Below are 23,553 nucleotides of genomic sequence, written 5' to 3'. Positions count from 1 at the left end.
TTTGTCTCCAGCTGAGCTAGGCTGCCTCCACTGACCTTGGGAAGTTACCATAGAAACAAGCACTGGGGGCTGGTTTACAAGGCATGGGGCGGGGGTGGGGTGGGGGGGACATTGCCGGCTGCCATTACTTCCAGCCTGTTGGATCCCCCCAGTCACAGCGGCTTCCGGAGGGTCCTGGGCCACGTTGTGGGGTGGGTGTTCCTGATGGGAACACCGTCTCCAGCTCGTGCCTGATTTGGGCCCGAGACCCTCTGCCCTTTGGGGCTGTGGCACCCTTCACTGTTGGGGTGAGGGGGGTGCTCTCAGCTGTATGTGCCCTTCTTTGCTTTGTGGGGCTGTGGCTCAGAGGGGAAAGGGGCTTGTCCAGAGTCCCCAAAGACCAGGAGCTGCTGGACCCCGGGGGGCCTCGGGCACGAGCTGAGCGCGTGTTCCGTGCTCCCACCTGCATCCCTCACTGGGCATCTGGGGGGCAAAGCTGACACCCAGCCCATGCCCTGCCCCTCGGAAGTTTCTGGTAGTCGGGGTGGGGTCTGTCAGCCTTTGACAGCAGCACGGAGCCTTTGAAGGAGCCGAGCAGTGTCGCAGGACACAGGCTTTGAGGGTTGAGTAGGAGTCCGGTGTTTGCCAAGTGGAGACGGGATAGGGTGGGGTCAGGATCTGGGTTCTCCACCGGCCCTGAGCACTCCCTGCGGGCATGCTAGCCGCGGGCCTTCCCGACCACCTCCGAGCCCCTCACCCTGCTGTGGGCAAGCCAAGGTGGGGGTGATTCTGTGGGTGGCTTGGTGCCCAGGGTCTTGTTACAGGGCGTAGGGCACAGGGGTGAGGCCCGGCGCCCTGCACGCCTCAGCTGGGCTGGGTGGGTCGCTCGGGCATTGCAGCCACAGCTGTGACCGAGAGCTCAGCGTGCCAGCCCCCACCAGAGTCCTGAAAAGGCCGGGCCGCCAGTAATTACATTTTCTCCGGAGGCTCTGGTGACCTTGACTCCCCCTTCCCGAGTCCTCGGGACGCTGTGTGATGTCCCCGTCCTTCCTGTCTCTGCAGCCTCTCCTCCCCCGCGATGCGTCCGTTAGCGCTCTCTCCTACCCGCGCTTCTGGGCCTCTCCGGGGCTCACCTCCTGGACCCCTGAATCTAGATGGCGTGGGAAGAACTGCTGGGGGTCTTCTGGGCAGGTGCAGGGCAGGGCGAGTGGTGGGTTCCTTCGGCGACAGGAGCCCCCTGCACTCGTAGGCACCCCCGCCGCCCCATTGCAGCCTCAGCGGAGCCCCCTTCCCCACGTCAGCCTGGGTGCCCAGGCCACGGAACGTCAGGTGTGGCACCTGGCAGAGGCCCAGAACCAGAGCGGGTGCTGCCCGGAGGTGCATGGGCAGGAGGGCCCCGCGGAGAGGTGTCCGTCACCGGCAGGGTGCGTGAGGCAGCTTCGTAGCCGCAGCGTGGAGTTCCCAGGTGATGTGCAAACGGCAAGCGGTCCAGGTCAGGCTGCTAGGCCCTTGGGCCTCGGCCTCGGAGGCGCAGGCCCCCTTAGCAGGCAGCTCTGGGGGGGGGATGCAGGCGTGGGGCGTGGCATGTGGCATGTGGCTTGGTCCGCCGGCCTCCAGGCGGCCCAGGCAGGAAGCCCTGGGTTGGCCGTAACTGACCCCCACACACATCCAAACAGGCCCGTGTGTCTCCTCAGGGTGATTAAGGACCTCACCGTCAAGGCCAACTGCCTGTGAAATTACCTTCTTGTTTGGAAGAGGCAATTTTTCTTTGTAAAAAGGCAAATATTTTCTTTTCTGTTTATGTGAATTAATGACCTGGGCCAGTGAGCCTGGGGAAAGGCCTCTGGGATTAGGTGAGAGGGCTGGGGGCTCAGAGGGAGGTTGGAGGAGCTCGGTCCCTCCCTCATTCATGAGTTCACTCCCTCCCTCCTTCCCTCCCTCCGGGCCCCATCCTGAGCTTCCCTGTGTTCTAGGCCTGGGCTTGGCAAACCCCTGCCCTCCAGAGCCCCCACCTGATGGGACACGGCCGTGTGAACTTGTGGCTCAGGGCGTGGAATGGTTCCCGTGGTAGCAGCAGGCACAGGGTTTGGGGAAGCCCAGTGTGGGGGCATCAGGGAAGGCTTCCCGGGGGAGGTGTCCTCTGAGGACGAGGAGAGCTGTGCGTGCAGGTGAAGTTCCCGCTTTTCCAAGTCTCCTCTCTAGAGCCAGACCACTCAGACGTGCCCACCCGCCCCCTGCAGGTTCTGCCTTGAGCACCCCGCACCCCAACCCTGCTCCCCAACAATGCAGTGGGTGTTCGGGGTCCTGAGTGTGGTGCCTGTGTGTTCTCTTAGCCTCTGTGAAGCCTGGTATCACTTCCTCCCCCACCCTCACTGCCTGGAAACCAGGTCTGTGCACCCAGAAGGCTGGGACCCTCCCGAGACCACCCCCAGGCCGTGTGAGCTGAGGTGCAGTTGCTCAGTGGCTGACGGGCTCGTCCCGGCTTTGAAGGGAGCTGGATTTCATCACAGGAGACAGTGCTGTCCCGAGGCCTCTGAGTCATGCCCAGTGAGGCAAGCCTGTAAGAACAGAGACCTGGAGGGCTGGGCAGGCTGGGCACAGCTTCTCAGCTCCCAGCCCCGCGGGGGCTGACCCAGGGCCAGGGAGGGAGGAGGGGGTGCCCCGAGTTAGGTCAGACCACGGGGCAGAGACGCCCAGCCAGTACCGTTCCAGCCTCGTGGGGCTGGCGGGACTTCAGATGGCTCCGGGCCCAGCCTCTGTCCAGGCGAGACCTGGGCGTGTCCAGCGGGGAAGGACGCCTCCCTGTGCTCTGCTGCTGGGACCTGAGGGTGACGGAGGGGGCTGAGGTCTGTGCCGGACACCCTGGTTCCTGAGAGGGTCACAGAGGGTGCAGAGCCGTCTGTGGCCTTGAGCAGCAGGCAGAGCACTGCCTTCTGGTGTGGCCTCTGCAGCCCGATGTCCTGTCTCCCCCAGCGCCTTACCCGTCCTCCTGGCCTTCACGTCCCCTTGAGCCTTGGGGGGTTCAGGGTGGCCCCACCCCAGCCTCGGGGACCCTGGGTGGCCCTGCCCGACCTAGGGAGGAGCAGGGAGCCAGCTGTGACGGGAGCGGGGGACACACCTCGGCCGTGGTGGTCTGCTGACCTGTCCAGTCTCCTCGAGGGCCCAGCTGGTGCCGGGCAGTTCCTGTGCTGCCCTTCCCCCACGTCTTGGGGACTTCTGTTCAGGCGGTTTTGGGTTTAGGGCACATGCGCTCAGGCAGGAATCGGGGCCGCGTCTCCGGCTGAGGGCCCCGGCCCGAGTTGTCCGGGCAGCTTGTGGGTTCCGCTCACAGGCCCCCGCCCCCGCCAGGCGTGCACCGGCCGCCCCACTGAGTTACGAAGGGTCCGCCCCGCACCGTAGATTACTTTTATTTTCCTTGATGACACCTCGCTAGGAGGAAAGCCGTCCCTGGGGTCTCTTAAAAGACAGCTCCTATGAAAGATGAGAGGAGTTAAGCAAAACGCTGGTAGCTGCTCCGAGTGGGAGGCGGGCTGGGGGCCGTGTGCCCAGAGGGTGCAGGCCCTCCTGTCGGGCCCCTTTGAGGGGCACAGGTGAGACTCAGGGGCCTGGGGGCTTTGGGAGAAGGAGGGCGGGTGCAGCAGGACCGGGAGAGGGGCAGCTGGGCGGGGCGGCGGGGGGCTGCCTGCAGGCCTGGTGGGCAGCTTCTTTCAGCCCTGAGTTGGCCCTACTCTGACCTCCAGCCCCTTTCGCCGGGAAGGCGGGCGGGGTGGGGGGGCTGACGGAGGCCTGGGCCATCTGGAACCAGGGCCACCTGGACCCAGGCCCGTCTGTGTCACCTGTGCTGGGTGCCTTGAATGCATTCGCTCCTCAGGGCTATACACGAGGGTCTCTGGTGGTCATGTCATCCCATGTTAGAGATGGGGAAATCGAGGCACAGAGAGGCTAAGTCACCACGTGTGGGTCACACAGCCTGTGAGTGGCTGACCCCAGCATGTGCCGTCCCGCCCCAGCTGCTGAGTTGGGGACTTGGGGCGGCAGAGGGTGGGGGGAAGGGGATGCCCTCAGTGCGGGGTGTGGAGGGGGGCCGGGGTCCCGTGTCTGCCTGGGGCCTCTGTCGCCTGGCCTGTACTGGCAGGGCTGCCAGGGGCTGGACATGGTGGCCCCAGCCCCGGGGGCCCCTGCTTGGCTCGGGGGGAATGACCTGTGGCCGTGTAGCCGCATTTAGGGTGGGGCGGGTGGCAGGACAGCTCTGAGGACCCGCACCCGCCTCTCCTCCCTTCCCCCCCTCCCCACGCCGCCCGCCCCTGCCCTCTCCACCCCTCCCCTCCCCAGGGCTGCCCAGAAGCTCAGCCTGGCCTCCAAGCGCAAGAAGCCCCGCCCGCCGCCGGCCCCCGCCGCCCGCGGAGCCGCCACCTACCCCACGGACTTCAGTGGGGCCCTGCAGCTGTGGCCGCCGCCTGTGCCCCCCTGCCTGCTCAGGGCCGCCTCCAAGGCCAAGCACAACCCCAGCAGTGTCGGAAAGGTAGGCCCTGCCCTGACTTGGGGGTGACCCTGGGGGGTGGCACGAGGCTGGGGTGTCTGGGCAGCTGCGGGATGGGGTGCGGGAGGTGGAGGGGATGCTTCCTTCTCCTGGGCTGGACCAGGCTGGTGAGTGTACAGATGGGGCGACGGAGGCCCAGGCCCACCGTGACGGCTCCAGGTGGTGGCAGGGAGCCTGGCAGACTGTGGTGGGCCTCCAGGGAGTGGGTGGGAGGGTCCCAGGGGCACGGGCTGGTCTCAGTGTGGGGCGGGACGGCCAGGGCTTCCCGGACTCAGGGGTGGGGTCTGGCCCCAAGAGCCCCCTTGCCTCGTCTTTGTTGATGTGCTGCCCTCAGGGGGTCCGGGGGGCAGGGGTGGGACCCCTCAGCTATCCAGAGTCCCGGCAAAGCCCAGCCGCAGCCTGACCTGAGAAGTGGGGGAGCAGTTGAGTCAGGACGTCCCAGCTTCAGGTGGGGGCGCAGGCCCGGAGTGGAGAAGGCCTCGCCCGGTCGCAGGCTGGCTGCCCCCTGGCTCCTGTGGCCTTTGGCTTCAGGTGGGGACGCAGGCCCCGAGTGGAGAAGGCCTCGCCCGGTCGCAGGCTGGCTGCCCTCTGGCTCCTGTGGCCTTTGGCTGAGACGGTTTCTGTCCTGGTCCCATCTGGGCTGCCCGTGACGGCCCCCCAGGTCTGGGTCGGGGCTGCCTGTGCGGCTCTGCGTGCGTGCATTAGTGGGGGATTCTGTGCCTCTGGAGGCACAGCGGGGTGGGGCCTGTCACCAGGGCCACACGGCTCTGGGGTGAGGACAGGACCCCAACCCTGAGCGTGCACCCCATCGCGTTTCCCTGGCCTTCTGCCCGCTCTGCCCCTCCCCGAGAGTGGCGGCTGCCCACCGGGCACTGGGTCCGGCCTTTCCAGTGCCCAGAGGCCCAACCCCTGCAGAGCTGGGGGGGCGGGTTCCACGCACCCCTGGACTCAGTCTGTCCTGCCGCCTAGGACACGCCCCAGGGGGCTTCTGCTCCTAGTGACGGGTCTGCAGAGGGGTCTGAGGCATCTGCAGGGGTCACCCTGCCCGGGCCCGAGCTGCTCCCCAGGCCCCCACCCCACCCTCCCCCTGGCCCTCCTGCTGTAGCCTCTGTGCTCGGCCTCCCGGAGGTCAGTCCCCGTGTCCGGACGTCCAGGAAGCCTTCCCTCACCCCATCACCACCACGCCCTGAGACGGAGGTAGACGTGTCCCCCGGGAGCTTGCTGAAGTGGGGAATCTGGGCCCTGCTTGGGCGGTGGGAGTGCCGGGGCCAGAGGGAGGACACCGCGAGCTGGTCGTGGGGAGGGGGCTCTAAGCAGCTCTGGGCCTGGTCACTCGGCCCGTCTGGGGTGGGTGCTGGGTGGCTGGAGGGTTGGGGGGGCTCGTGGTGCGGACCCTGCTTTCTTACCGCCGCCGTGTTACTTGGGGCTCCAGCAGGCCTCCCCGTCCCCCTGGGGCCAGGCCCCCCACCCAAGTATTCCAGGGCAGGGGCTCCTCCCCTCTCTCCGGCAGACCACCGCTGTGCCCTGGTCCCCTGCGGCAGGGAGCCCGTGGCCGCCCGTCCTGGTCCTCTCACCGTGCCCCCAGAGCCCCCTCCCCAGCTCCCTGGATGTTATTTGCATGAAGAGCACATAGTTAGAAATGCCTCCTGAAAGGCATTTAATATTGTCAGAGGAAAGAAAGTTAGATTACACTCGATTCCTGACATTAATGTACCACTTAAGGTAATTCATCATCGTGCGGTATTAAAGGAGACAGCCCCTCCCCCCAGGGCTGCCTGGGCCGTCTCTCAGGAGTGGAAGCCCCTTTTTATGCAAAATGTATTTTTTCCCTACCTAGCTGCTATTCAGCGGGGCTCTGCAATATCTGAACATTTAGGGGGGAGACGTGCTTGTGTGGCGCAAAGACCCTGTCATTTCCCCGCGGTAATGAAAGGATTCTCGCAGACAGTGACCCAGGCATTTAGCTGGGACGGTGGCGCGTGGCGTGGGGCTGGCGCACGCGATGTCCCCTCCCCGCCGGGAACGCTCTCCAATCCGCAGAACCCATTTGGCTCCTGAAGCGGCCAGGAGTTCACGCTGAAAAAAAATTGCCCAAAATTACTGGGAAATGCACGTTTTCATCTGCTTGGCAGTGGCGTTTGGAAATGAAATAGTTTTGTTCATGTCGTCGGGGAATAAGAGAATCGATTCTCGGCTAATGGAGCCCAGGTTCGGAGGAGCTCAATAGAAAAGTATGTCTTTCCGCGTCTCCCCGGAGGACCCCCTCTCCTTACGGCGGCGCGAGTTTGCATGTCAATTTGCCACATGCCGAAGGGACGGAGATGGTGCCTCGTGCGAACTACCCACGGTAAACCAATTTCGCCGGAGTTATGTATCTGTCAGTTACAATTAAACCCGTGAAAAATATTGGCTCTGAGATGAGGCTGGTAATTTGATTTACACTGTACTGGAGAAATCGGAGATTCCACCGGAGAGCGGAGGGCGGTGTCCTCCAGCGGAAACCGGAGTCTGGTGCCTTCTCCTGGGAGGGGCCCCCCCCCAGGGTGGCTTGCCCTGTCAGCACTCAGCCCCCCTTGGCCACACCCAAGATGCGCGGCCCAGGGTGTTTGTTCTCCACGCGGGTTTGGGGGTGTTTGCAGTGTCACTTGTTCTGGGCTCCTGCATCTTGGTTCCTGGCTTCCCTCCCCTCTGAGCTTTCTGTTCCCTTGAGGGCCTTGGGGCTGGTAGTCCAGCCCCAGGAGCTGGCATGAACGTGGGTAGGGAGCACGGGCAAGCCTTGTATCTGCTTTTGTGTTCGGGGGACTCACAGTGGCAGAGGCTGCCTGGTGGCCTGTTGGGCCCTGAGCTGAGCCGAGCCCTGTCCAGCTCTGCTCTGTCCCCACCCCGGGCCCCCACCCCAGCCTTTGTCTCTCCACCATCTCCCCTGGCCTGGGGATTCAGGATTCCCGTCTCCTCTGGGATCATCCTGCCCTCTTCCTTCTGGGTTCTGTGCCAGTGGGATTGTCTCTGGTGTCCTGCTGACCCGGAGTCCTGCCACAGGTGTCCGAGGGGTTTGAGTCTCCCCAGGTGTCCTTGGGGTTCCGAGCGGCTCTGGGGTCAGAAGCACCAGATCCCGTTTCTCCCCGAGGGCACCGCAGGCGTCAGGCCCGTCCCCCTCCGCGTGTTTGTCCGTCCTTCACTCCACACACTCCTGCCCACCCACCGCCTGAAGGTGCAGACACGGGAGGATGTGCCCAGGGCTCTGAAGGCCTCTGGCTTGGGGCTGGGAGCTGGGAGGAAGGGCTCCCTGGAGGAGGTGAGGCTGGACAGACACGTGGGGGGCCGGGGTGTGGGGCACTTGTCCCTCCGCTCAGCAGGGAGGCAGCTGCTCGTGCGGCCCGCGCGCCCCTCGCCTGCCTGGCCGCGGCGCACGGCTGTCTTTCCTCGGGGCTGCACCTTGCTGTGCGTGGAGCCCGAGGTCGGGAGCTGGGGGCTGTGGGGAGGCCCCGGCTGTGAGGCAGCCCCTGTCCTCCGCATCAGGGGTGGAGGACACGCCTTCGGAGGAGCGTGCGTGGGGCTCTGAGGGGACCCTGTGGGCGGGGCCGGGGCCTGTGCCTTCCTGTCTGGTTGGGCCGGGTCTTGCCGCCCCGATCTGCTTGCCCCTCTCTCTCCGCCCTCAGATTTGGGGTTTGGGATTTCAGGAGACCCCCTGGCAGGCTGTGTGACACGGGTGAGACGGTCGACCTCTCTGAGTGTGTTCCCTCCCCCTTCTGAAGCCTGTGCGGGCCCGGGGGTGGGTCGCCGTGGCGGCTGGTCCAGCGGGGAGCTGGCGGGCCTGGGGTGGGCCTGTGTGGGGTGACCCTGCTCTCAGAGGCCTGCCTTTGGGTTCAGCTCCCTTGGCGCTGGCTCTGCCTCGGAGTCAGCGAGAGGGTGCGGAGGAGCCCCAGATCGAGGTGGGGTGCGCTCTGGGTCCCGTCCTCGTCCTTCTGTCTCTCTGCTCGCTGGGGCAGCTGGAGTCTGCTCCCTCTGTCCTGCCCTCCCTCCGCCCTGTGCCCCCCGCGCTGTGCTGACGCGCTCTGTTCCCGGCCAGCCTCTCCTCTCGCTGGCCCTCGTTTTCTCCCTGCATGGCTGACCTCATGTGGGAGGCGCTCTGGCCTGGAGCTGGGGTGCCGGCGCCGCGTTCCTGCGGCGGGGACCCCACGCCGGGGCCTGGCCCACTGTCCTGACTCGCGTGAAGCCCCTCCTGCCGTGTACTTAGCAGCTGCTCAGATGCCCGCCCTGCCCACCTCCCCAGGTGAAGGTCATGCTGCGGATCTGGCCTGCGCAGGGGGCCCAGCGCTTGGCCGAGTCCTCGTCCTTCCTGAAGGTGGACCCGAGGAAGAAGCAGGTGACCCTCTATGACCCGGCCACGGGGCCCCCAGGCTGTGCGGGCCCCCGACACGCCACCACGGCTGCCGTTCCCAAGATGTTTGCCTTCGATGCCGTCTTCCCCCAGGACTCGGAGCAGGTGAGGGTGACAGTGGCGGCCTCGGGTGGGGGCGGGGCCTTCTCGTGCAGAGCCGGGGCTGGGCGGGGGTGGGCGGGGGTGGGGGGGGGGGTGGGGAGGCCGGCTGTGTTTCCCCTTCCTCGCTGGCCTCCCAGCCCTCGTGGTGTGTCCACCCAGCTCCTGGCCTGGTTCTCAGGCCAAGTTTTTCAGAGCCCATGCCGCATGGAAGCTTTCCGAGTGGTGCTTTGTTTCCCAGAGATGCTCCTCCACGTGTCCCGTGTGTGCCGTGCGTGCGTGCAGCATGGTGTGTGCCCGGCGTGGCCGCAAGGGCACTGTGACTTCTGTGTGTGTGCGTGCGTGCACACTGCGTGTGCCTGTCAGCTGTGTCTGGCTGGTTCATGCTGTGAGTGTGTGTGTGTCCATGTCCGGTCCGTGTGTGTCTTGTGTCCACGTGGCGATTTTTGTGTCCTTGGTCTTGGGCGCCCTCCCGGCCACCTCGTGGACTCACTGTCTGTACGTGATGAGACAGAAGTGGCGGGAGGCCGGTGGCTGCCTGACTCTGTGCCTCTCCCCCAGGCCGAGGTCTGCTCGGGGACAGTGGCCGACGTGCTTCAGTCGGTGGTCAGTGGGGCCGATGGCTGCATTTTCTCCTTTGGCCACGTGAGCCTTGGTAAATGCCCCTTACCATCCCCTCTCTGCAGTCGCTGGGCGCCATTTCTGGGTGGGGTGGGGGGTGGGCATATCCCATATGGGCAGCAGGTGGGCACCTGGGGCGGGGGGCTGTGGAGAGGAAGCTGAAACCCTGTAGCCCTAGAAGGTAGAGCCGTGGAGTGGGTCGGAAGAGGCCCCCGGGGTCTCAGCGGCCCCAGGTTGGCCTGAGGGCCCCGGGCGGGGCCAGGGAAGCAGCTGCCGGGTCTGCTGGGCTCTGAGGGCTTGTCACGCTGGCCCCAGGCAAGTCGTACACCATGATCGGGAAGGACAGCTCGCCCCAGAGCCTGGGCATCGCGCCCTGCGCCATCTCCTGGCTCTTCAGACTCATTGACGAGCGCAAGGAGAGGGTGGGCGCCCGCTTCTCCGTCCGCGTCTCGGCCGTGGAGGTGTGCGGCCGGGACCAGAGCCTGCGGGACCTGCTGGCCGAGGTGGCCTCCAGCAGCCTGCAGGACGCCCAGTCCCCGGGGGTGTACCTGCGGGAGGACCCCGTCTGCGGGGCACAGGTACGCCGAGGCCGCCGCGCGGGGAGCAGGGTCGCGGGCTTGGGGGCCGCGTGGGGGTGGCGGCTCGGCCCCGAGCCACTCAGGCGCCATCCCTGCTGTCCCTCTGTCTGCAGCTCCAGAACCAGAGCGAGCTGCGGGCGCCCACGGCTGAGAAGGCGGCCTTCTACCTGGACGCGGCACTGGCTGCGCGCAGCGCCAGCCAGGCCGGCGGTGGCGAGGACGCCCTGGGCGGCTCGCACATGCTCTTCACGCTGCACGTGTACCAGTACCGTGTGGAGAAGTGCGGCAGGGGCGGAAGTAGGTGGCCGTGGCGCCTGCGTGGTGTGGGTCCGGCCGCCCTCCCTCTCGGCAGGACTGTCCCGGGTGTGGGCTGCGGGGCAGAGTCTGGGTGCCCTGCGGCCGAGCCTTCACCCTCCTGCCCTGTGGTTTCAGTGTCTGGAGGCCGCAGCCGCCTGCACCTCATTGACTTCGGCAGCTGTGAGGGGGCACCTGGCAGGGGTGGGGAGGCCCCCGGGGGCCCGCCACATCTGTCCTTGTCGGCTTTGGGCAGCGTCCTCTTGGCCCTGGTCAGTGGAGCCAAGCACGTGCCCTACAGGTGAGTGGTGGGCTCCTGGCCGGGGCCCTGGGGACCCAGCCCAGCCCAGCCCACGTCAGGCGTGTCCAGCTTGTCTGTGGTCCCTGAGCCCCTCAGTTCTTTGCTCCTCCATCACCTGACGGGCCTTGCTGCCCGAGGGCTGGGTGGGGGGGTCCTGGCGCCCAGGGCGTGGGGAACAGAGGTCGGGGTCAGCCCTGACCCCGAGGCTCCAGGCCTGGCCCTGGTCCAGCGAGAGGCCCTGCGGCAGCCCACGCGCCCAGCCTCCCACCCGGCATCCCTCCTGGGCCCTCAGCCCCTGCCCCCCGCCCCTCCCCGGCCCCCAGGGAGCACAGGCTCACCATGCTGCTGCGGGAGACCCTGGCCACCGCCAGCTGCCGCACCACCATGATCGCCCACGTCTCCGATGCGCCCGCCCGCCACGCCGAGACGCTCAGCACCGTGCAGCTGGCCGCCCACCTCCACCGCCTGCGCAGGAAGAAGGTCAAGGTTGGCTCCGCCTCCCGCCTGCCCCTCCCTCTCCCCAGGGCCCCTGCCTGCATGGTGGGGGTGCCGGGCCCCGCGTCCTGGGGTCACAGGGCTGTGCCCACACGGCCTTGCCCAGAGGCGGCGGGGCCCAGGCTCGAGGTCGCCCCAAGCAGAACCGGACCTGCTCGCGCTGGGGGCTGTGGTTGTCTGGCCTCTATCTGCCTGGCCCAGGGGTAGGTGTGTGCTCAGGGCAGCCTGGTGGGATTTCCGTGGCCTGTACCCCTCCCAGGCCTGGTCCAGCAGGGCACGCCCCAGGCAGCCCTCCGTCGGGCCGGAGGGTGGAGTTAGGGGCGCCCCGGGGTGCGCTGGGTCTGACTCCGGGGTTTGCACTTACGCGCCATGTGCTGAGGGCACGTGTTCTCACCCCCCTGTGACTCGGCTGAGCGCTTCCTTGGAAGTGGCTGAGGAGGTCCGGTTACGCTCGCGGCCTGAGGCCTCTCGTGCCGGCCCAGTGCTCGATGGGACACGGTCGGTGGCTGCGCTGTCACTTCCTTCACTGGAGTGTGGTGTGTGCGGCTGGGGTGCGGGGGAAGGGGGGGCAGGTGGGGAGGCCGCTCAGGTGGGCCTGCTCTGTTCCCAGTACGCGTCCAGCTCCTCGGGTGGGGACAGCTCCTGCGAGGAAGGCCGTGCCCGCCGCCCCCCGCACCTGCGACCCTTCCACCCGCGCTCTGCAGCCCCAGACCCCGACCGCCTGGCCCCCAGCTCGCCCGGCGACCCCGACTACTCATCCAGCAGCGAGCAGTCCTGCGACACCGTCATCTACGTGGGGCCGGGGGGGGCGGCGCTGTCGGACCGCGAGCTCACGGACAGCGAGGGCCCCCCCGACTTTGTGCCCATCATCCCCGCACTGAGCCGCCGCCAGCCCTTCCGGGGCCCGCGTGACGCTGACCACTTCCGCTGCAGCACCTTCGCGGAGCTGCAGGAGCGGCTGGAGTGCATCCACGGCAGTGAGGGCCCCCCAGGAGGCCTGGGTGGCACCAGCGGAGCCCAGGCTAGCCCGGCCCGCGGGGGCAGGAAGCCCTCGCTGCCCGAGGCCGCGGCCCCCAGGAAAGCCGTGGGCTCCCCACTGGCCGCCAGCACGCCTCGCGGCAGCCCCGGCCCAGATACCCACCGGGGTGCCCCAGAGCCCTCCAAGGCTGGTGGTGACCAGAGAGAGGACGGCAGTGCCAGACCCGAGCTGCCTGTGCCGGATAAGGCCACGGGGGGCAGAGGCAGGAGGCCGCTGCCCAGCCCGGCCCCCCCACTGCCTCGGCAGCTGGAAGCTGGCGGGGCCCCAGAGGAGCCTGGGGGAGCCGACGGTGTGGGTGTGGTACGGACACCCCCCGTGGGCATGAGCGGGCAGGAGGGCTGCCCCCGCCCCTCCGCACGCGGCCAGTGTCTGGAGCGGGGCCTGCTGACCACCACGGTGACCTTGCAGCAGCCCGTGGAGCTCAACGGCGAGGATGAGCTGGTGTTCACACTGGTGGAGGAGCTGTCCCTGGGGGGGCTGGCCGGCCCCGGGCGCCCCTCCAGCTTGGCCAGCCTCAGCAGCGACTGCTCCCTGCAGGCCCTGGCCTCGGGTTCGAGGCCCGTCAGCATCATCAGCAGCATTAACGACGAGTTCGACGCGTACACCTCGCAGGCGCCCGGTGGGGCCCCGGACGGGGCGGCCGAGGCTGGCGGCAGCCATGGCTCCTCCGTCAGCTCGTGGCTCAGCGAGGTCAGCGTGTGCACGGCCGACAGCCTCGGCCCCGCCCCGCGGCCTCCCTCGCGGGCCAGCCCAGACCCCTTCAGCCCCGGCTCGCCAGCGGGGCCTGAGCCTCTGGGCTCCCCGATCCTGGATGGCTCCTTGGAGGGCAGCAGCTTTCAGTTCTCAGAGCAGGACAGACCGGACAGTCCCGGCCCCGCCCAGAGTCCTCGTCCCACGGAGGAGGCCACGGCAGCTGCCAGCCGACCTGGCCGGGAGCCCCACGCCGCGTCCCCACGGCGGGCCGCCCCAGCACCAACCATCCACTCCAGCCTTCCCCGCAGACCGAGGACTACCTCAGCGGCCGGTCGTGTGGGCTGCCCCCGCCTGGCCCCGGGCCCGCCTGGCCCCGGAGGCCTCTTCGAGGACCCTTGGCTTCTCCGGGCGGACGAATGTGGCCTGCTGCCCCTGGCCTCTGCCAGCAGGGCCCCCGGCCTGGCCCCGATGCTGGCTTGTGCCCGGAGGGTGGTGGACGGCTGTGAGGTGGGCAGGGCAGCGCACAGGCCAGAGGCCGTGGCTCAGATCCCACCGCTGCGGAGGGGAGCCACCACGCTGGGTGTGACCACGCCCTCCACATCCTTCGGGGACGCCTCGGCCGAGGCAGCGGCCTGCCTGGGCAGCCCAAAGGCCACGTCCAGCAGCAAGAAGAGTGTGGCCTCCAAAGGGGACCTCTGCCCGCGGCCTGGCGGGGGGGCGGCCCCCCCGGCCCCGCCGGTGCGCAAGTCCAGCCTGGAGCACAAGAACAGCCCGGCGCCGGCCCCTCCCCAGGCCGGGAGCCTGGCTTGGGCCGGGGCTGCCACCTGCCTCCGAGGGGAGGGGGAGGCCAGGCCTGGCGGCCGGGCCGACCACTCCATCCCCAGGGCCACATCCAGCCTGAAGGCCCGGGCTGGCAAGGCAGAGGCAGGGTGCCGTCCTGCCACTCACGGGTCTCTGGAGCGGTGCGAGGAGGGCCTGGCGCACGGCAGCAGCAAGGCCAGGGAAGGCCCCGGGAGGCCGGCCCGGGCCGTGCCTCGGTTGGGTGTGCCGCCTGCCAGCCCCACGCCTGGGCCCGCCCCTGCCGGTAGGAGCAGCCCGGCCAAGGGCGTGGGGGCCCCCAAGCCCCCCACCAGCGGGGGCAAGGGCCGCAGCCCGGCGGCAGGCGGGTCCAGGGCTCTGGGTGCTTCGGTGAAGCCGCTGGCCCCTGTGGCGGGCAGGACCCCTGGGGGCCCAGTGACGGGCCCCAGGGTCGCCCCGCGAGCGGTGCCTTGCGTTGGGGCCAAGGCCAGCCGGGGCACCATCATGGGCACCAAGCAGGCACTCCGGGCCGCCCACAGCCGTGTCAATGAGCTGGCGGCCGGCGGAGGCCACGGCCGAAGTGGCCCCTTGTGGGGCTCGGCTGACTCGGACAGCGGCAACGACAGCGGTGTGAACGTGTCCGAGGAGCGGCCGCCCGCGGGCCCGGTGCTGCCCTCCCCGTACAGCAAGGTGACGGCCCCGCGGCGGCCGCAGCGCTACAGCAGCGGCCACGGCAGCGACAACAGCAGCGTGCTGAGCGGGGAGCTGCCGCCCGCCATGGGCCGCACGGCCCTCTTCTACCACAGCGGCGGCAGCAGCGGCTACGAGAGCATGATGCGCGACAGCGAGGCCACCGGCAGCGCCTCCTCGGCCCCTGACTCAATGAGCGACAGTGGGGCCGCATCCCCGGGCGCCCGCTCCCGCAGCCTCAAGTCCCCCAAGAAGAGGGCCACAGGTGGGTGTGGCCCAGCCCCTGCAGGGCCCGGGCCCGGCCGCACTTGACAGCTGGGCACCACCTTCGCGGATCCCAGTGTAGGCGGCCCTCGACAGTTTCACAGACGTGCCTGGGGCTGTTCAGGCTGTAGGTGTGCGCAGCCCCTACCGTCTGTAGACGCACCCAGCGTGCGCCCTTCTCCGGTCCCTACGCTGCCTCTGAGGCTGGTCCCCATGCCCTCAGAGCGGGCTGGCAGGGGTGGGCCCACACGGGGCACCCTGCTGAGGCGTGGGGAGCCGGGAGAGGACTTGGGTCTGGGGCTCCAAGCCTGGTGTTCCCCCCCCGGGGCTGGTGCCCAGCTGCCTGGGAGCCCCCTGCTGTGCTGTTCCTGCCTCCAGCCCCTGGCCCTTCTGTCTCTGGGGACCTGGGGAGTGTGGGCCTGTTTCTCATGCTGTGTGTGGCTGAGGGGTTTGGCCACTGGCTGCTGTCCTCCGGGAGGGCGGGGGAGGCACGCCGTGGCTGAAGGTGGGCTGGGAAAGCAGGAGGCCGGCGTGGGGAGCAGGGAGGGCTGTGCTGGGAGATGTGGCTGGTGCCGCAAGCATGGGCCTGGCTTGGGAGCCTGTCCGGAGGCGGTGCGGTAGAGACGGTCGCCATCAGGAAGCAGCATGGCCCCTTAGGCTGTCGGAGGGCTGCCTCCAGGGCTGGCGGGTGTGACCCTGAGGCTGCTGTCTAGCGGGGAGGGTGTAGCCGTCCCAGGCCGGCGGGGGAGGGGCTGGGGGACAGGAGCCCATCTCTCCCACCGGGCAGGCAGGGGCAGCCGGGTTTCCGGCCGGCGCAGGCTGAGCATTTCAGGATTGGGAGGGCCCCCGTGGGCTCTGCCTGTCAGAACCGCAGCCAGGTGCCCCTCTTGGTCCTGGGCTGAGGGCTGGGGTCCGGCCTCTGCTCACCCAGCGCCCGGCTCTCTGTTGCAGGTCTGCAGCGGCGACGGCTGATCCCGGCCCCGCTGCCCGATGCTGCTGCCCTGGGCCGCAAGCCCAGCCTCCCCGGCCAGTGGGTGGACCTGCCACTGCCCCTGGCTGGCTCGCTGAAGGAGCCCTTTGAGATCAAGGTGTACGAGATTGATGACGTGGAGCGCCTGCAGCGGCACTGCCTGCCCCCGAGGGAGGACCCGGCCGAGGTCGGGGCTGGGGCAGTCCGGGGGCAGGCGGTCCTGGGAGGGCAGGGTGGGCCCCTGGTCTGTGGCAGGGCAGCCCACTGACCTCATCTTGCCCTCTTGTCCACAGCCCTCCCAGAATGCAGAGAAGGTAGGAAAGGCCCCGCTCGCCCCTGAACCCCTGGCATCTCCCGGTGGCCCTTGTGGGCCGAGTGGGGGGCTGGAGGGGTCCTGAGGCCACCGCTCTCGTGCCCTGGAGTTACGCCGGGGTGTGGGCATGCTTCCCACCGCCATGCCCGCTCGTCCTGGGCCCGGGTTCCAGACAGGCACGGGCTGCTTTGGGAGCACGTGGCGTGAGCTCCCTCGGGCAGGAGGGGCCCAGGTCCTACCCCCTGCCTGCCTTTGAGGCCCTGCTGTTTGCCTGCTCGGGCCCAGGGGGTGGAGCGAGGCTCACGGAGCCCCTGGGAGGAGGCCGTCCTCCGTGCCTGAGCCCACCCGCCGCCGTCCCCGCCGCCCAGGGCCCGGTGTGCGTCAGTGCGAAGTTGCGGCTGGCCGAGCGTCGGCAGCAGCGGCTGCAGGAGGTGTGGGCCAAGCGTGAGGCGCTCCGCGAGGAGCTGGCTGAGACCCAGGGCCGGCTGATGGTGGAGCCCGGCCGCTGGCTGGAGCAGTGTGAGTCTCCCCGCTCATCCCCCCACACCCCGGGAGGCGCAGGTGCAGGACCCCAGGCTCTGCGCCCCACCTGCGCCCCCAGTCCAGCCACTTCACCCCGTCCCAGGTGGGGACCCAGAGGCTGGGAGGGAGAGAAGCATTTCCTGGGCCTTGTGGGGACCCCGGCCTGACCAGCGGTCTGCCGTCCATCCCTAGTCGAGGTGGACCCGGAGCTGGAGCCCGAGTCGGCCGAGTACCTGGTGGCCCTGGAGCGCGCCACGGCCGCCCTGGAGCAGTGCGTGAACCTGTGCAAGGCCCGCGTCATGATGGTCACCTGCTTCGACATCAGCGTCGCCGCCGCCACCGCTGCCCCGGGGCCGCAGGAGGTGGACGTCTGAGGCTGGGCACTGGGACACGGGGGAGGGGGTGGGGGTGTCGGGGGCTCGAGGACGGGACGTGGGACGGAGCGAGGATGTGGCGGGGGTTGGAGGGACGAGGATGCGGAGGGTCCAGTGGGGACCCGCGGGACTTGGAGGCGATGGAGCGTGAGGCAGGGGAGGGGCCGGCCGAGCACGTGGACGGAGGAGCGAGTGAGCAGGACACGGGAAGACTATCGCCCCCAGACAGCAACGCAAGTGCCTTTAACCTTGGACTGGATTTCTCTCCTTTTCGCGTTTGGTGCTAAGGACTCGAGACACCAGCAGACGGTGCGCTGGGGCCGCCGGCCCGATTGATCTGATCGCGCCTTCTTTACAGCCAGGCAGTTCCATGTAGCAAGACAGCCCCAGGCTCGCCGGGCTCCGGGTTAGGATTCAGGGTTGCTTTTCTTTCCTAGCTGTTTCCTCTCAGCAGAGCCCGCCTTGGTGGTCTCCAGACCTCGGCCTGCGTGTGTTCTCTGCGCAGATCGAGCCGGTGGGGTCTTCCAGGCGGGGATGGCCGACCCTCCTCTCCCCAGGACCTGCTCTGTTCTGAGGTCACCGGGAGGGCGGCGCCCAAGGGTTGAGCTGAAGGCACCTGGTGCCTTCTTCCACGGCAGGAATTCTTACCAAAACCACAAGCAAAAAACAAACCAACACACACAAAAATGGGAGGGGGAGGGGGAGGGTTTTGTAAAGGTTCTGTTAGGTTCGTATTTTTATATCGTTTTGCCTATAACTGAGGTATTTGCAGTTGGAATTTGAAGACAAATGGTCTATGTTTTTATGGTTTTCTATGGAAGGTGTCACTCCGGCCGGGCTCTTTCTGGGGGTCCCCAAGCAGGGCGGGGGTCCTCAGAGCCACTTCTTGCCAAATGTAGACCAGGGGTGAGCCCGCCGGCGAGCGGGGCGCTCCCGTCACTGCGGGTTCTGTTTTCTGATCGTCATGTGTTTTCTAGGGTTGTCCAAACGTTTGTACAAATGTGTAGATAATATCTTGCTCCAGCTTTTATTTGTGAATAAAAGATGCAGCCATTGTTCACGCGGCTCCTGAGTTCACTGGGCGTGCAGTCCTCTGAGGGTCCTGGGGCGACGGGGCTGCGGAACGTTGGAGGGATGCGTCCACGGGGTCAGCAGGGGACCCTCCCTCTGCCCACAAACCCTACAGCATCCCCATGCAGGGACCAGCGTTGTAGGCGAGAAGGCACTGGCCGGGAGGAGGTCCTCCTGCAGGCTGGGATGCAAGCCCCCATCTCCTCTCTGTCCCCCTCCCCAGCCACTCCGTCTCGAGTTGCCCGGCTCTCGGGGTCCTGAGGCAGGGAGCCAGGGGCAGGGGCTGGGCTGATGGGAAGCAGCATTTTCTGGTGGGCTCCTGGCCCCCTTCCCAGAGCTTATGTTAGCTGGGGAAATCCTGGCAGTGGCCATGGTGACCCCGCGGGAGACCCCACCTGCCTTTCCAGGAGGTAGACGAGCAGACACTCCACGGGCACGTCAAGGTTCAGGACCCCCTGAGCTGGAGGGGGTCCCCGCCCAGCACAGCCGCCCTCCCCACTCTGCCCCTCTCTGCTGTGCTCAGGCCGCCCTACCCGATGGCCCTGGCTGCCGCCCCCGCCCCATCTAGGTGTCCCCACCGCAGGCAGCCACGCGGGCACCTCGAGGCCCCTCCCAGCCAGCCGGGCCTCTCGCAAACCCCTACGTACGCCTGGAACTTCTCCTCCGGGCGGCGAGTGTCGGGGCCCCTGCTTGGTGGCCTGGCTGCCCGGGGCTGCATCCACCCGGCACGTCACACCCGTCTCCTGGCCTCGATGGGGCCCCTTGGGGGCGTGGTGGGGTCTGAGTCATGGCTGCACCCCCTCGTCGGGCACAGGGCTGAACCCCAGTGGGGCCCCGGCGGCACATGCTGGATGAATGAACGAGCAAACAAGTGAACGAGGCCTCGCCTCAAGGAGTGTCCCTCTGGGATAGAGCAGCGCCAAGACCGAGAGCACTTAACAGCTTGCAAGCTGCTTCCCTGAACCCTCCCCGGGCCGGTGCTTTGTGTGGCCGTGTGGCCCCCGAGCCCCGCCCCGGGGTCGCCTCCTTGCTCGCTGCTGTCGATGGCATTTGGGGCCCCTGGGATCGGGGTTGCACGTCGGCCGAGAGGCACCGGGACCCTGGACCCCCCACCCCACCCTGCAGGCTCTCCCTCTCTGTTCTGAGGCCAGCCTGATGCCTCCCAAGGGGGGTTCTGGGGGGTTGGGACAGGTGTGGTGGGACTTGGGGGGGGATGGGGAGATACATCCTTTCAGGACCTGTTGTCTGAAGGGAGGGGCTGAGAAGACCCCCTGGTCTGTGGATCCGGTGATCCAGGGTCTGACCTTCCTGTGTGGAGGTGCTGGCCCGGTGGCCCTTCCATCCTGAGGGACCAGGGCGCGGCTGGGGTCTGGGTGGGTCAGGGCTCCATGCTCAGGGACCAGGGCTGGCCTGTGAGCCCGGGATCCATTCTGAGGGCTGTGCTCTTGCTCCCAGCATGCCCTGCAGCATCTCACCTGGGCTGTGTGGGGGATGGGATGGTGCGTGGGGCACGCTGGGTGGGTCCCTTTCTTCCGCGCAGAAACCCCTGCTCCCCTACCTGACCCCCAGTCACTGAGGGGCCCAGAGCCTGCTTCTCACCAAGGAGGCCCCTCCTGCCCTTGATCCTCCTGGGCCCCCGCCCCGGCACCTGTCCTGGGGGGGGCGGGTCTCTGTGGAGCGGGCCCAGCCTGGGGCAGTTGACCTTTGGGGCCAGCGGAGCCCTCTTCCCACAGGCCAGGGTAGGCTCGGGAGGGCAGCGCCTGCTCTGTTGGACGGGAGCCCCTGTCCTGGGGCTAGCCTGGGAGCCTGGGCGGCCTTTCATCGGGACCATCAAAGCCCTCGGCCCTGTCATTACAGGCTGGGAAGCCAGCAGGGGAGCAGCTGTGAGGACGAGAATGCCCATTTTACGGATGGGAAAGCTGCAGCGGCGCGGGACCCAGCTCCGTGAGCAAAGCCCGGGCCGCCCCCTGTCATGTTGCGGGCAGGGGTCTGTGGGCGTCCTTCTCATTCAACATCTGCAGAAGCCGACACCCAGAGTGGGCAGGTCCCTCCTCCTGGGAGGGGAGGAGGAGGGGCGCTCCCGGTGGAGGCCCGGGATCAGCCGGGTCTGGGGTGGAAGCAGAGGGCGAGGGCGGGGCTGCCTGGGCCGCTCGGGACAGGGGAGTGAGCCCACCCAGGTGAGGTCCTTTGCGGCCTCTGAGGTGCCCGCCTGACTCACTCTGTGAGTTCAGAGTTCAGGCCTGCTCCGCCCGCCCCCCGCCCCAGCCCTGGGCACCAGGAGGCCACGAGGGGAGGTGGGGCTTGTGGGGGGGGTCGGGCTGGGCTGGGTGGCCAGGGGCGGGGGGCTTACCAGGCCCAGCGGTGGCTGGGAACAGGCCTGAGCCAGGGAGGGTGGGCGGAATGACGGGGCGGGAACTGAGCACCTGGCCCGCGGCCCCCGGGGGAGATTTGCCCGCTCCTTCCTGGGCCTCATCTGGACCAGGGGGCGTGCTGACCCCCGCCCAGGGCTTCAGGTGCCAGGAGAAGAGTCTGGATCTTCGAGAGCGAGCGTTCAGTCCTCTGAGCCTCCTCCTGTGGTCGCCCAAGCCGTGGCCCTGGGGAGGGTGACAGCAGTGGGGACGGTGGCGGGAGGGATCAGAGCAGTGGCAGCAGAGGTGTGGGAGCCTGGCAGACTGCCCAAGGCCTTCTGGAGCCCGGGCTGCAGCAGGCTTCTTGCCTGCCTCGGGCCCTTCTCTGCCCGTGAGTCCGTCTGTCTCCTGAGCTCCGGCCCCAGTGACGCCAGGTGTGCGGCCTTGTCCCCTCCTGACCCGTGTCCTCCCTGGGAAATGGGGGTGAGGTCACGTCAGCCGCCCCCGTGGGGCTCCCACTGGGCCTGAGCCCTGTGGCCTGGCAGGGGTGGAGTGGCGCGTCCTAAATGAACAGCAGTGCCCCTCGGGGGGCACCTGGCGCTCTCCTGAGGTCTAGGGCAGGGGCAGCGGAGGGTAGCGGCCTCGGTTCCCGCCTCTGTTTATGCCACCGTTTGGGTGCTCACGGCTGGGCGTCTGTCCCACCCCTGGGTCTCCCCCCAGTGCCCAAAGCCCTGGCCAGCCTCCTGGTGCACGGTACCATCCACGGGTGCATGCACCACCCGTCTTGGGGTCCCTGGCCCCATGGTCCCGGGGGAGTTCGAGGCCCCCAGTGGATCTCCCTGCAGCCCTGGGTGGGGGAGGGTTTGTCTCACGGGTGGAGACCCCGCTACTTGCCCCAGCAGGGTGCCCGGAGGCCCCGGGGGCCGGGGCTCGGCCCTGGAGTCTGCGCCCAGCAAACAGGAAGCGCGGAGGGTGACTTCTCCCCAATGATATTGTGTTTACCAAGGCGGGATCCAGGGTCCGTTTCCACACAGGAAGCCCAGGAGGCTGGGAGGGGGCCGGGAAGGAATTCCCTGGGCTGGCCAAGAAGTCAGGCTTCCTGTGGTCTGGTCTGTAGAGTGGGGGGTGGGGGTGGGGATGGAGCCGCCAAGAGCTCAGGGAGGCCCCTCCCCACTCGGAACTCAGGGCTGGGGACCCTGGAAGGCCTGTGCCCCCCAGCCCCTTGAGGCTGGGGACAGGAAGGCCCAGACCCAGGGCCTATCTCCCTACCAGACGGGCAAAGGGCCAAGGGGCATTGCGTCTCCCCCTCCCGAGTCCGGCGTGGCCTGGCACAGGGGCAGGTGGGCTCACAGGGACGTTGGAGGTCTCGGGGAGGGGTCTTCTGGGAGGGGGTGGGAGCTGGGGCGGGGCCTCCGCAGGCACTGTACCTGGAGCCTGCCCTGTGGGCCCTCCCTCTGTGCCCGCCGCCCTGGCCGGGGGCCACCTGCCTCTGCGCCCCATTCCAGCCTTGGGCAGCCAGAGGGTCCTTCTCAAACTTCCTCTGACCAGGTTACTTCATCTCAGATTAAAAACCACCGATGCTCTGCTCAGCCTTCCAAACAAAGGCGGGCCTGGTAGCCAGGCCTGGAGGCCTTCATGAATGTATGTCTTCCTCCCCCACCCCCCGCCCTCCCCTCCCCTGCCCTCCCCTCCCCTCCCCCTCCCCTCCCCCCCTTTACCTGGAGAAACAACCCCCACAGAGACAAGCACAGAGTTTCATTATGCACCCACCACCCAGCTGCACCAAACCTTAGCCTCCTGCTATCTTGTATTTGTTTCAGAATCACCTTTCGAAAATAAACTTTATCTTAGATTTATAGAAAAACTCAGAAGATAGTACAGAGAGTTCCCGTCTGCCCCATACCCAGGTTCCTGTAATATTAACATCTTATGCTAGTGTGGTGTTGTACATTTGTTATAATGATAATTATTATTAACTGAAGTCCATTCTTTGTTCAGATTTTCCCTAATGTCCTTTTTCTGGTCCCGGGTCCCACCCAGGGTAACACCGTGAAGGGGCGGTGGCACCTACGCAAACGATTTGGAATTATCCTACACACGCGAGCTGTTAATTATCCTACACACGCGAGCTGTTAATTATCCTACACACGCGAGCTGTTATTGCACCATCACTCGCGTCTGCTGGTGTGGACTTGCGGGTATCTATTTTATACTTTGGGTTATAATCCAATACTACTTAATTTTGTTACTCAAATCCCTCCAGCTTTGGCCACTGGGAGCCCTTGCATTTGGCCGGAGTCATTTTTAAAGTCCTCGATGGTTGCATGGAGGCCCTTGTGCCCTCCCCAGGTGGCCCAGTCTGGAATGGGCAGCCCACCAGCCATCCCGTGGCGAATTCGGGGCCCCCTCCCCGCCCCGGCCCGCCGGCCTGGCCTTTCTGCTGACTCTGTGTCGGTGGCCACAGCGTCCTCACCAGCCTCCCACTGGACATTATGTGCCCGTGGGCCTGGCTCTCCAGCACTGGGAGGCCCCGAGACCCTGAGATGACAGCTGTGAGGGCTGAGGCCCTGGGGGCGCTGCAGTCTCTGAGTGCCCAGGTGGGGGGAGCAGTCAGCCTAGGTCCCCTCCTGGGGCTTCCTGAGCGGAGGGGAGCTCCAGGGGACAGGGACCGTGCCGGGGAGGCACCCAGGCCCCACCTCTGAGCAACCCTGGAGATCTGGGAGTGGTGATGGCATCCTTGGGGGTTGCCCAAGGCGGGGTCCGTCTCCTCCAAGGCCAGGTGCCAGGCTCTGGGCCTCACAGTGGACTCAGTGGCTGACACAGGAGGCGGCCTGCTGGCTGGAGGGCTTGGGGCTGCAGCCTCAGTGCCGACGATGCTGGTCTAATAGCTGGTGTGACCTGGCCACCTGGCCCGGCCCCGGGGCTGGAGAAGGGGCAGGGACGTCCCTGAGAACCCATAGGGTGGCTCCAGGGCGAGGTCACCCTATACCCGACTTCACGCTCTCATCACTTGGGGAATGTGAGGTCAGCTGGGACGTGCTGCCCACCCCCTGGGCAGCCAGGCCTCCTGCCATTGGTCATCTGGTGTGCCCACCGCCTCCAGCCATCTCCAGGGACAGTCATTTGCCCACACCCCCAATCTGGAGAAAGGCAGCCTCTCCCCCACTGACTCCTGCTTTTCTC

The 23,553-nt window shown here is 67.4% G+C and overlaps 2 protein-coding genes across 5 annotated transcripts in view; one reads left to right on the top strand and one right to left on the bottom strand.

The window, feature by feature from the left end:
* Positions 1-18,015, top strand: part of KIF26A (kinesin family member 26A) — a 39,839-nt gene extending 21,824 nt beyond the window's left edge. The window contains exons 5-16 of one of the 4 annotated variants that reach the window (XM_033850550.2): positions 4,312-4,501; positions 8,793-9,005; positions 9,561-9,654; positions 9,936-10,198; positions 10,312-10,495; positions 10,631-10,793; positions 11,117-11,279; positions 11,899-14,773; positions 15,724-15,929; positions 16,036-16,056; positions 16,424-16,574; positions 16,770-18,015. In XM_033850550.2, the coding sequence (XP_033706441.1) occupies positions 4,312-4,501; positions 8,793-9,005; positions 9,561-9,654; positions 9,936-10,198; positions 10,312-10,495; positions 10,631-10,793; positions 11,117-11,279; positions 11,899-14,773; positions 15,724-15,929; positions 16,036-16,056; positions 16,424-16,574; positions 16,770-16,951 (4,705 nt within the window). In that variant the 3' untranslated portion in view covers positions 16,952-18,015. Of the gene's footprint in view, positions 1-4,311; positions 4,502-4,749; positions 6,867-8,792; positions 9,006-9,560; positions 9,655-9,935; positions 10,199-10,311; positions 10,496-10,630; positions 10,794-11,116; positions 11,280-11,898; positions 14,774-15,723; positions 15,930-16,035; positions 16,057-16,423; positions 16,575-16,769 lie in introns of those variants that run through there. The other 3 variants (XM_073799999.1, XM_073800000.1, XM_073800001.1) reach the window with 3 other exon arrangements.
* Positions 18,016-18,153: 138 nt separating this feature from the next.
* Positions 18,154-23,553, bottom strand: part of LOC141278131 (uncharacterized) — a 32,822-nt gene continuing 27,422 nt past the window's right edge. Inside the window, exons 3-4 of the mRNA XM_073801790.1 lie at positions 20,373-20,840; positions 18,154-19,502 (exon numbers count right to left, since the gene is read on the bottom strand). Coding sequence (XP_073657891.1) covers positions 18,958-19,502; positions 20,373-20,840 — 1,013 coding nt within the window. The 3' untranslated portion in view covers positions 18,154-18,957. The remainder of the gene's footprint in view (positions 19,503-20,372; positions 20,841-23,553) is intronic.

This window comes from Tursiops truncatus, chromosome 2, assembly GCF_011762595.2.
Source record: "Tursiops truncatus isolate mTurTru1 chromosome 2, mTurTru1.mat.Y, whole genome shotgun sequence".
NCBI classification, from domain to species: domain Eukaryota; kingdom Metazoa; phylum Chordata; class Mammalia; order Artiodactyla; family Delphinidae; genus Tursiops; species Tursiops truncatus.
This window is presented reverse-complemented; position numbering and strand designations above follow the sequence as displayed.